The sequence below is a fragment of the Balaenoptera musculus genome, chromosome 1 (assembly GCF_009873245.2).
Source record: "Balaenoptera musculus isolate JJ_BM4_2016_0621 chromosome 1, mBalMus1.pri.v3, whole genome shotgun sequence".
NCBI lineage: Eukaryota > Metazoa > Chordata > Mammalia > Artiodactyla > Balaenopteridae > Balaenoptera > Balaenoptera musculus.
In genome coordinates this window covers 157,182,092-157,193,775 of record NC_045785.1, presented here as the reverse complement: position 1 = coordinate 157,193,775, position 11,684 = coordinate 157,182,092, and the positions used below count along the sequence as shown (strand labels likewise).

The window sequence follows — 11,684 nt, the reverse complement described above, 5'->3', positions numbered from 1 at the left end:
TGGAGCTGCGGCGGGCGGGAGGAAAAGCCCCGGGCCCGGCTGCGCGCGGAAGGCAGAAGAGCCTCCCCTCCCGGGCCTCGGGTGCCCGCAGCGCGCCACGAGGGCGCGGGGAAAACCCACAACTTCCCGCCCAGGAACGACGCCCCGCTCCCGGCTTCGGCTGGGGAGAAGGGGGGGGCGTGTTCTCGCGAGAGGAGAAGGGGCGCGGGCCGCCGCGGGCTTGGGGGCGCGGGGAAGCCCGCGGACGGGGGCCCGCGGGGAGGGGGCAGAGGCGGCGGGCCGGCTGGGGACGCGGGGAAGCAGCTCCCGCCAGTCGCCGTGCGCCAGCCCCTGACGTCAGGAGTTTTCCTCAAAGTCAACAACAAGCCTGCGGCGGCGGCGGCGGTGGCGAGAGCTGATCAGCGGCGGCCCCATAGGGAGGAGGGGGCGGGGAGGCGGCGGCGGGCCCCCCAGCGGGGCGCGGCCCGAGAGGAGGCCGCAGACCCCCGACCCGCGCCAGGCCGCCAGGGCCCAGAGCCTCCACCCGCCGCCGCCTCGCCTCGCCGGCGCGACCCGGCCCCCGCCCGAGCGGAGTTTTCTGGTGATGAATTGAATTTGTAGCCGAGATCCGATTCCCACGTAGAGTCTCCGCCCCCTCCCCCCGCCGCCTCCCTCCTCCCGCCGCCGCCGCCGCCGCCGCTGCCGCCGCCGCCGCCGCCGCCTCCTCCCGCTCCAGCTCCGCGGCCCGGCCGGCTCCCTCCCTCCCTCCCCTGCAGCCCGCCGCCTGCCCTCCCGCCGGCCACACCGGCTCCAGGGGGGCCAGAGGCTCTGCGGGGTGGGGGGAGGACAGGAGGGGAGGAGGAGGGAGGGGGACCCCCGAGTCGCCCCCTCTCCTCCCCCCGCCCCCCGGCTCCATCCTCCGCCGCCGCCCGAGCAGCTGCGGGGCCGCCGCCGCCGCCTTTGCAGGTAACAGCCACCGCCCCCCACTCTCGCCCTCTCCCCGCCGCTCCTGTTCTCCCTCCGGGCCCCCCTCGGGCGGGGGTGGCGGTGGGTAAATGAGGTGGGGGCGTCCGGCTTGTCACCGCGCCGGGGGCGTGGGCGGGGGCTGGGTCGCCGGGGGCTGGGGTTGGGATGCGGGTGCGGAGGCCGGGGATGCCCGGCGCGGACGGACCGCACCCCTCACTTTGCTGAGGGAAGCTGAGGCGGCGGTGCGCGGGGGCCGGGGAGGGTGTTCCTGGCCTAGCGATGCGGTCCGGGTCTGGGCCGCCCGGGCCCGGCGCCTCTGGTCTCTGCGCCACTCTCGATCCAGCCCGCTCACCCTCCTCGCCGGCCGGCGGCTAGGGGAGGGGGCCCGCTCGGCCTGGGGTGGCGGCGGGGTTATGTAACGCGGGGAGCGCCTGTGTCAGGGCGTTTGGGTGGGGGAGGGGGCTGTGTGCGCGTGGGTGGGGGAAGGCAGGGATGCGACGGCTCCCCGGGGTCTTGTTCTCCACTCCCCCCCCCCCCGCCGCCGGCGCACAGGAAGAGACGGCCCTGGTGGGGTGGGGGTGTGTGGGAGGTGGGGAACGTGCTTGTCTGTGTTTTTAATAGTAGTGGGGTTTTGATCCGCTCCGGAGTTGTGTGCTAAGAATAGAAATGTACGGAAGATGCTGGCTTTGGCGGATCCAGTGATGCTGTCGCTGCTGGCGGCGGCGGCGGCGGCGGCGGCTCTGGCTGCAAGTAAACAAACCAGCCTCTTCCTCGTCCACCTCCTTCTCCTGCGCATCGGTCTGCATCAGCCATGATGCTAGTGGGGCCCTTCCGAGCCCAAAGTTGAAGCGGAGCTGGTTGCTGTGTTCACCCTGACTCCTAGGCGGGGTCACCCCTTGTTTGGGATTTCCCGGGAATCTACAGTTAGGCTAGATTGAATTTCTTTGGGGCCCTGTTTTCAATACCGGTATTTACTGTTTATCTTCTGAAAGCAGAGGAAATGTTTACCCATTAAGTCAAGGCTGGGATACTCACGTTTCTTCCATCAAAATAATGTTATGAAAATAAAACCAACACGTTTCACCAGTGTGGTAATTGGTTGAAAGCCCAGTAGTTTGTAATGGATAACGTTTCCAAGTAGAAATTCAACAGTGAAACCCAGGTATCTATGTTAATTACTGGTGTCAATAAAATGTTCACACTTTTTTAGTTCATCATGAAGCTAAAGAATGTGGAATAGTGACTTTTTTTTGTAGTTAATACGTTGGCAACTGCCTCAAATCATCAATTTAGATATATGTTCCATCTTTGGTAAAGCTTGGTCATGTAATATCTTTTAGTGGACTGTAAATCATTAGACAACTACTGGGCTTTGTTTTTGATGGAAAGTCACTAAATTAGGTTATACATTGTTGGAAAATAGTTGAAAAAGCCAAAGGAGGAAGAATTCCCTAAAGACGGTGTAGGAAACTCTGTCTTCTGAACTTGTCATGGCGAAATATGTGTAAATGAATAGGAATATTACAGGAGGTGGTTGTCTAAAACGTGAAAACATCTTTTATTGGAATATCTACTTATTAGTATTACTAGTTTTAAGGTATATGACAGGATGCACAATTATTTGCAAGATAGAAGTCAGGACTGTAGATTTTTTTTTTTTTGCTGATACATAGTCTTGACTTTGAAAGTTCACCAGTGAGATTGTATCTGAAGACCTGTTTTTTGTTTTTCTCACTAGGGTTTACCCCAATATCTTTGATTGGTTTGAGCTTTTAATTTTAAAGTGAGGGAAGTGCATATATCACACGAATGAGACAACATTGGAAGTTAGGTGAATATAAAGTTTTAGTTTTATGTTTGTACTGTGTATTTGCAGTATGTAGTATGTTTTCTTAGAGTGTTTGAAAAATAATGTCTAAAGTAATTCTGCAAAAAAATTTTTGAAACTATTATTTGTATTCATTTTGTCTCCTACTTTTAGCCTTTCTGTAATGATTACTTTAGTGAATTGTTTTCCAACTTAAAATTAATTTTTACTTTGACTCTAAGTTTAAGTTCTGTATGTCAGAATATTGCTTTGGATGTTTTTGTTTATGTAACTTAAATGGCTGTAAAATATTTTCAGTAAGATTTCATTCATTCAACAAATATTAGAGTGTGAACTGTGTGGTAGGGACTGATTTGATTAAAAACTTTTACTATTTACATTTCATCCAGAAGATCACTACTATTAGACAGTGAATTTGTTTTCAGAATCACTGCAAATCTAAACATGTTTTCGTTAAACATATGGGACACATGTACTTAGCATAGAGTCTTGTGCAAAGTAAGGATTTAAGGTTTTTTAAACTCTAGCTTTCTATTTAAACATGAGACATTCTTACAAAAAATTCAATGGAAATTTTCAACTACTTAGTTTTCTTTAAAAAGAGGAACTGGTTTTACAAATTAATTTTGTGGAAGTTTGGAATTTACTTAAACTTTGCATATTTTTATGAAAAGATGGCTATACTTTCTTTTGTTGTTATATCTTTTAGTACTGTAATTCACCCTTGGGAAGATAAGGCAATTGTTAATGATGTGTTAATTGGATTTTTAGCATGATTTGATAGGATCTAGTCTTTATAGTGTGATTAAGTTTCAAGCACTAAAAAATATTTAACATAAGAATATATGACTAACATAAGATGCAAGACAGAAAAAGAAACCATTTCATTTTGACCAAATCAGTCATGTAATTTGACTTGCATTTTTATTTTTAAGTTAATGTAAATTAATGCACATGATTAATTTTCGTAGATTTGTGTTAGATTATTTAAGTTATTAAAAATTTGTTTTTTACTCCAGGTTTCAGAGTGCGCATCAGAATTCTAAATGTTCGTTTCATACACCATGTACTTTTCTGTAGTTGCCTGAATCATCTGAATCACCTGATGTTAACTTACATGTTTTATCATGGTCTTTTATGTATGATAGCGCTACATTCAATTTAGAGTTAACGCTAGCCAGTGCCTGATGAGTGCTTGCATGTGCCAGGTACTGTTATATGTGCTTAACATGTGTAAATGCATTTAATCTTCACAATAGCCTGTTACACTTTTGAAAGTGATTTTCACAGGAGAAAATACTTTTTCTGGTATTGTAAAAATTTGTTTCATTTTAACTTTATTAATTTTGAAACACTTTTTCTTTCAGTGTTTGTCCTAACCTGTTTGTACCTATTATTAGAATTCACAATGACAATGCTAAATTTCAATAAACTTGTACACTAAAATTTCCATAGAAATCAAGATAATATAGTAAAAAAACATATTGACTGATCCGTAACTTTTTTTTTCATTTCATTTCTTTCAAATGCTGAATTAAATGCCACAGATGTTTACATGTTTTATTGTAGCACCATAGTCTTTGAACATGTTAGATGTAAGCATTTCCTTTGCCAGGAAATCTTCAAATAGTAGTCGATAGGTAAATTAGTGTATGCTTCTTGACCTGTAGATTTGTTTTTCAGTTCTTTTCAATACTCTGTTTATATTTATTTGTCACCAATTACAGATATTTCACACTTTTAAATGGGTATATTTTGCTAATATTCAGAGGGAAAAGTAAAAAAAAATTATTGGAAGAAATCACTGGGAGATTTTCAAATGAGAATTTTTTTTCTCTATGTTAATTGAAAAAGCCTCTGACTATATTTGGGAGTCTAGGGGATGAGAGGGGGAGGAAGATGGTATTTTTGCCAGTAGTGGAATTTAGTCCAAATTTTGTCTGAGTGGAATTGATGTTTGAATGTTTTATCTTCTCAACTATATATTAACCTTTTGAGGACAGGAACCGTGTATAATCAGGATACTATCACCTAAGATGCCATCTATAAGTGAAATAGATACTCAGTAGCTTTAAACTTGAAGAATCATAAATAAGAGCTATTTAGAGTTCATTTAATGCTATACTTTTATTTTTATGGCTAAGGAAACTGAGGCACAGAGAATTAAAGGACCTTATACAGCATTACTCTGGGCTGGGCAGAGTTTTGGGAATAGGGACCCAAGTTTCTTGTCCTGTCCTGTGCTCTTTCTAACGCACCATTGTAATGAACTTTGTTACAGGATTCCATACCTACTGGTTAACTTTCAGTTTAATCAGGAGTAAAATCTGTCAGGCTGATTAATGGCATTTTTGTGCGTGTGGATTCTTTTTGTTTTATAATCAGGGAGGTCCCCGAGTCAGATTTTAGAAGGATTTTACAGGTGTATTGGAAAAATGTGGCCAACTGTGCAACTAAGATTGTTTTAGTAGCAACCCTCAACCTGTCCGTGTGTTGTTACATAAGTGCTTTCAAATAGAGACAAGCCACATTTTACGTGAGAAATGTAGGGGTGAATTTGTCAGTAGCTTGTTCAATGGTTTAGGTGAGCCAGAGGAATCCAATAAGCATTTTCATAGTTGTTTCAAATTAGAATATTAAATATATCACCCAGCACGAGTGGCTTTTTTTTACTCGATTAATAATGGATGTGTTGGTTGAAATGGCATGCAAATGCCCTAAACAGGGGTAGGGAAGAGGGGGAAAATGCTTTATGGTTTTGTATACATATTTCAAAGTTTATAAAGCTGATTTTTAAGAATTGGCAATTTAGAATAACTGGTATTTTGTGTGAAAGTTAGAAATCTTGCCTTTGCTTATTCAGGTATTTTCCTGTAGTGTGAAACAGTGAAGATATCTATATAGAAAGAGTTTAAAGAAAATCCATAAAGTGTATTGTAGTCTGAAGAGAGGAAAGGTATCCAAAGTATATAGTTTGTATGGTTCACTTCCCTATATGATATGTTTTTAGCAGGATAACAACTCTTAAAAGGACAGACTGGCTTAGAGTTATTTGAAGTGGAGATCAGGTTACCTTGAATTTCCCTTCCACTCCACTATTTTTCCTTTCCCTCAAATCCTTTTAAAAGTTTCATTAGCCTTATGCATTTATTATGGCACATATTAGTTTTACCTATTTCTTAAAATCAGTAAATATCATAGAATTACACCATGGTTACCCTTGACCATCATTTGTTTTTCAAAGTAGCAACTTTCTATTGTATTTGGATATCAGTTCTTCATAACTTTAGTTTGGCTAGCGTATCTAAAGTATATAAAAAATGTGGGTGCAGAGCAAGTATATTCTACATAGTATTAATTATAGCCAAATGTATAGTAGTTTATAGAAGGCTGTATTATAGATTTGTATCATGGCTTTTAACTTAGAAATTAACATACAGGAAATTATTAACCTATGAATTTTGCTCTTTATAAAATAGAATTGCTGGGGGTGCTTTTTAACTTTACGTCAACCTACTTTTAGTCTTCTATTATAATTTCGTTTGTGATGCAGTAGTTTTATTTAATTTTTAATTTATTTGAAAACATGCTTTACTGGACTTCTGAAATATAATTTGTTACAGAAAAAACTTCAGAACTATTCACAAATGTTGTACATGTTTTTGAGAGCTCATATTGTGTTATTTTGTAGAAAGCACAACAAACTGATGGAAGAAGTTACTTGTCACTAACTTGTTATGGTAACTGTGAGGAAATAATGTCATCGTTATTGATTGGTTATGGTCTTCTTAGGTTCAAAATTGTAGATGTGATAGCTACTGCACAAATTTGTTTTAGAGTTAAATGAGAAAATGTGTGTGAAAGCACTTTGATAACAAATTATTATAGGTTTGGAAAAGATTTTTGAAATACTTAGTTTTGCTTGCCCCCTGTATACTCAATTATAGTTCTTGTCACAGAGTAGATAACCAATACATCTTTATTGACTGAATGAACATATATGTATATATATATAACGTTTTCTTGTGCGAATGATATTTTAAACATGTTTGAAGAACTTTATTGCTTAAAATTGAATGGTTGGCTGCTGTAAGTAAACAGATATCTTTTAAAAATTCTTAAAAGTATCATGAAGAAAATATCCCATTCTTTCCCTTTTTCCTCCCATAGTGGATAATTTTGGGCAGTGTTGATGCTTGATTTGTTTGGGAATTGAAACTTCACCATCTCAACAAAAAGAGTCAAAAAATGTCGAGAAAAAAGGATAATTTTAGTGTGTGTTAGGCCTTAAAATTAATGGAGGTCTATAGGAAACATACTTTAATGAATAGGGAAGAATATTTATTTCAACTTTAATTATTTTTTTGTAGGTGCTTCCGTAATGTTTAAGTTCAGGTTTGTTTTTACCACGGCTTCATACCATTCTCTGTCGACTTAACAATATTAATTTGCTTCGTCTTTATTAGGTATCTAAAGCTGCATCTTTGTTCTTTCACTCATCCATTCATTCATTTATTCCATATTTGTTGAGCATCTCTTATGTGCCAGGCAGCATTAAATTGCTTTACTAAATAATAATGCCATTGAATGAGGTAAAAGATGTGAAAATGTTTTGTAAATTTTAAAATGACATTCAAATGTAATTATTATCATTATCAAATTCTCAGATAATTTTGTATGAAAATACTTCTGGTGTAACTGCTTTGTGTAAATTATAAATTGAATCTACTAAGAATTTTGTATGAAATTTTTTATAAGAATGGGAAAGATGAGATTACCCAGCAATGAATGTTTAATGCAATAGGTTTAAAAGAAAAATAAACCAAATTTTGTTTCTTACAGCTCATTGGATAGGACACATTTCTAAAGAAGTTAGGACTGTAGGACTCTACCTTAGGAAGCAGATTAAATGCCTAAAGTACAGCCCATCATTTAGCAGATTAGTGTTTTTAATAACATGGAGGACTGAGTGGGAGAGTGTATTTGACTTGGTGCAAAGAGTGTTGCCACTGTAGGAAAAGTAGATCAAAGAGTATGGTTTACTGCTTGAGCGTCAATAGCATTGGTTCTATACTAAAGACAACGTTTACTTCTAGCTTATTGATCATAATCCTAGGGTAGTATACCTTTGAACGTCTTTCAAATTGTGTTCAAATAATGTATCATTTTAGCCAGAGGTGGCCCAGAGCAGTTTTAAAGCTGAAAATTATGAATATGGGTGGAATTTGGTAACATTTTAATGTGCAAAATGGATAAAGCCATCTCTGTAGTGCCTGGTTCACTGGCCCTGTGGAAGATGATAAATTTTGTCCTGTTGATTTAATATACATTTAAAAAGTTTAAATGTATAGGCACTGATAAACATCTTTATCTAAAAAACTAGTTTTTGGAAACAGTTTCTTTATAAAACAAAATTCATTGATTTTGGGTTGATCTGAATATTTCAATATATTGTTTTGTCCTGAAGAGGCAGTGCTAGTGGAAAGTGTGTACCTGTTTCTGTGGTCTTGATTCTCTTATAAAGTAGCTGTATGACGTTGGGCAAGCCACTTCATCTGTCTTGACTTCTGTTTCCTCAGCTGTAAAAGAGGGTCCCTTCTAGCTTTCTAGCTTTAAGATTCTATCAATGAAATGTCCACTTAAAAAAAATAGAATCAATTTTGAAAATACTTTTGTTTTTCTAGTGTTTTATATAAGTGTATTATAATACAAATTATTTTAATAGGAAAATATTCTATATATGTTTATTGGATGTGTATTATTTTTTGTTTATTACTAAGTGTTGGTCGCTGATCTCTTCCCTTTCCAATCCCAAGGATATTAAGATACGAATTTTCATTTACCCAGAGTATACAATTTTATAGTCAGAAACCAGGAATGGCTTAATAGATGTGAGGCCTCTTGCTGTAAGTACTACCAAAGAGAAGGTCTAAGTGCAGTTCTTCTAACGACATCATTTTGCACTAGTGTCCCTAATAATTTAACTTCCTTATACAGTTGACTCTTGACCAGTACTGGGGTGGGTTGCTTCCCTCACCCCAACCCCAGTGTCAAAAATCTGCCTACTGCTATCTCTATCTCAAAAACAAAGGAATTGATAAATGATTTATCCAAGGGCAGGAAGCTGAAACAGTTTGGATAAAATAAGGATTCAAACTTTAGTTCTTTTGATTCTACATATTGTGGTCTCTAATTGAACACAAACTTTTCCCCACACTTAGTTTAAAGATCTGTAAAATGAAAATGCAGGAACTGTATTTATTGAAAAAAAAATCCATGTATAAATGGACCTGCACAGTTCAAACCCCTGTTGTTCAAGGGTTAATTGTAATTATTTATGTTGTATAAAGAGTTAACCCCTTCAGTTATCTAGCTTCATATTAAGTAGCCAGTTGACCATGTTGAGTTCTTCAGGAAGTTACATAAATCAAATTAAAATGATGTTTTGATTCTTTACTGAAAGCTTTTTTGTTTTTGTTTTTTGCCTGTTTTTAATGGTGAAATGGGTCTTGTCCTGAATTATGTGGCCATTTCCTATGGCTGTTTTTCACAGTGTGTTCCCCTGGATTTCAATACATGTTACTAAAGGAAAAAAAAAAGCCCTGGGTGTTCAAGTAAGTTTAGGATTTGCTGAGATAAATAAGGTTATACATTATATATTTTGTACCTTTAATATGGTAATAGTGATGTTTCAAGAGAAAGACATGGTTTATAGAATTTCGCAAACTTACTTGACCAAATGATTTTTTTTCTTTTTTTAACCCTCTTTTTCTTCTTATTTTTCTGGGATTTCTCTTCGTATTCTGTCAAACATATTTTGGGAAAATACACCGAGATTCTAATATTCCTTTTGATTCTGTACAGTAGCAGACCTGAATGATTTTGAGGACAGTCTTGGTCCAGCCTGTAGTTGCTGCCCTCAGCCCCATGGCACATGAGTGGGGTGGCCTTCTATTCAGCCACATAAACTTTGTCAGTCTTTCTTAAGAGAATGGTAGTCTTAATTCCTGACTGCTAAATGATTAGGCTCTGTACTTAATTTGCATTGGAAAAAGAAGTGTAATTCATTTCAGTACTAGCTAGGAAGTCTAACCTTGAACTTATTCCTATGCACTATTTATTAAAACCATATTTGAGAAAATAGTATAGTTATATAGTCCATACATCCATTTTTCTGGTTATCTAAAATTTATGCCTGGGTTCCTGTGTCACGTTTTTTGGTCCCTTTCTGTGAAAATGCTTTAATTCAGTTTTATCTTGGCACTTTCCTTTTTAGATTGAGAGGGACAATAAGAAATAGCCAGTAAAGTTCATTGCTGTATATATGTGAGGATATTTTTGAGGACTTTTGTTCATTACACTACAAGGTATCTTATGAAGACCTGTGGGTTAAATTTCAGATTTTTGTCCTAGAACAAATTGTTTCCTTCTGAACAACTTCTTTTTTTCTTTTTAAAAATATTTATGGATACTGTAAATATTGAAACTGATTGTATTTCCTTATTTGTATTGCTTCCTGAAAGCTTCAAGTTAAATTTGTGGTCCATCTTTCACAAATATGTAGATTTTTACTCTGGCTTCTTTTTATCTTAAGTCAATAAGAATGCAGGCTCTGGAATCAGGTAGATTAGGTTCAGATCTTGGTGCCATCATTCATTAGCTGTGTTGAAATCAGCCACTTAATCTCTGTGAGCCTCAGTTTTCCCATCTATGAAATGGAGTTAATTGTATAATAGATGTAAGCACCTGTGATAGTTCTTGACATGTCCTGAATACTCCATACTTTTTCCCACTTTCATATTCCCTTTGTTTCACTTCATCTACTTTAAAAAATAATTGATTTTATATTATTTATAATATTTTATTTATTGTAATCTACCTAAAATATTTCTTGGAACAAGGCAGAGTAAGCATAGATAAATGTTAGTTACTTAGCACATTGTTTTTTACATAAAATCCAGCAATTAAAATCATTCACAATTGCTTTGCCATACTATTTCTAAATTTACTGAGATTTTGAAACTAGACCTACATGAAGATTTACTTTTAGTCCACCTCACTTTCATTCTCTTCCCTTTTTACCTCAAACACACATTACCAAGGAAATTTTCTGTATTATTTGTGTAGGTGTGACAGTGGTTTTCTTAAGACATTTTTTTGTTGCAACCTCGTAGGTTAAAAGTTTCACTGTCCTTTGAAGTTCTGTCACAAGACCAGGGAAGTGCATTCATTATAAAACTACTTAATAAATAAGTTCCCCAGTTTGAAGAGCTAGACTTTTATGTGAGGTCAGGCCAGTTGAAGACATTTACAAAGAATTAGTTGTTTGTTATTGCTATGTGAGTTGCAAGAATGGAAAAAAAAGAAATTCTTTCTTCAATACTTCCTTCCAGGCTGAGTCATCACTAGAGAGTGGGAAGGGCAGCAGCAGCAGAGAATCCAAACCCCAAAGCTGGTATCACAAAGTACCTTTTCTCCAAGTTGGGGGCTCAGAGGGGCGCCATCATGAGCGATGTTACCATTGTGAAAGAAGGTTGGGTTCAGAAGAGGGGTAAGTGTTCAACAAAACTGAAAATAATATGGTTGGTAAGTGTGCTAACACTAAGTGGTGTCCTGGAAGTTGATATTTTTTTCTGATGCTGTTAACAAAGTAAACTGTGACATACTATGTCCACTAACATAGAAACGATATTTAACATATGTGTTAGGAATTTGCTTGTTATTTAGGAATTCTTTGTAATTCTTGATTTTGATCATTTATAATCAAGAAGGTTAGGCTTTCTGGTATGTTGTGTGCATGGATGTTACAGAAAGTTCATGTTGTATTTTTCTGTATTGTCCACAGATTCTACAATCCAGAGAGCTGTCTTTAGAATGATTTAATATCTAGAAAAGTATCTAACTTGTATGC

At 38.9% G+C, this 11,684-nt stretch overlaps 1 protein-coding gene across 4 annotated transcripts in view; it reads left to right on the top strand.

Annotated features, from left to right (window-relative positions):
* Positions 1-888: 888 nt before the first annotated feature.
* The window catches only part of AKT3 (AKT serine/threonine kinase 3), a 392,845-nt gene continuing 382,049 nt past the window's right edge, over positions 889-11,684 (top strand). For all 4 annotated transcript variants that reach the window (XM_036863102.1, XM_036863094.1, XM_036863086.1 and 1 more), the window contains exons 1-2: positions 889-945; positions 11,167-11,324. In XM_036863102.1, the coding sequence (XP_036718997.1) occupies positions 11,279-11,324 (46 nt within the window). In that variant the 5' untranslated portion in view covers positions 889-945; positions 11,167-11,278. The remainder of the gene's footprint in view (positions 946-11,166; positions 11,325-11,684) is intronic.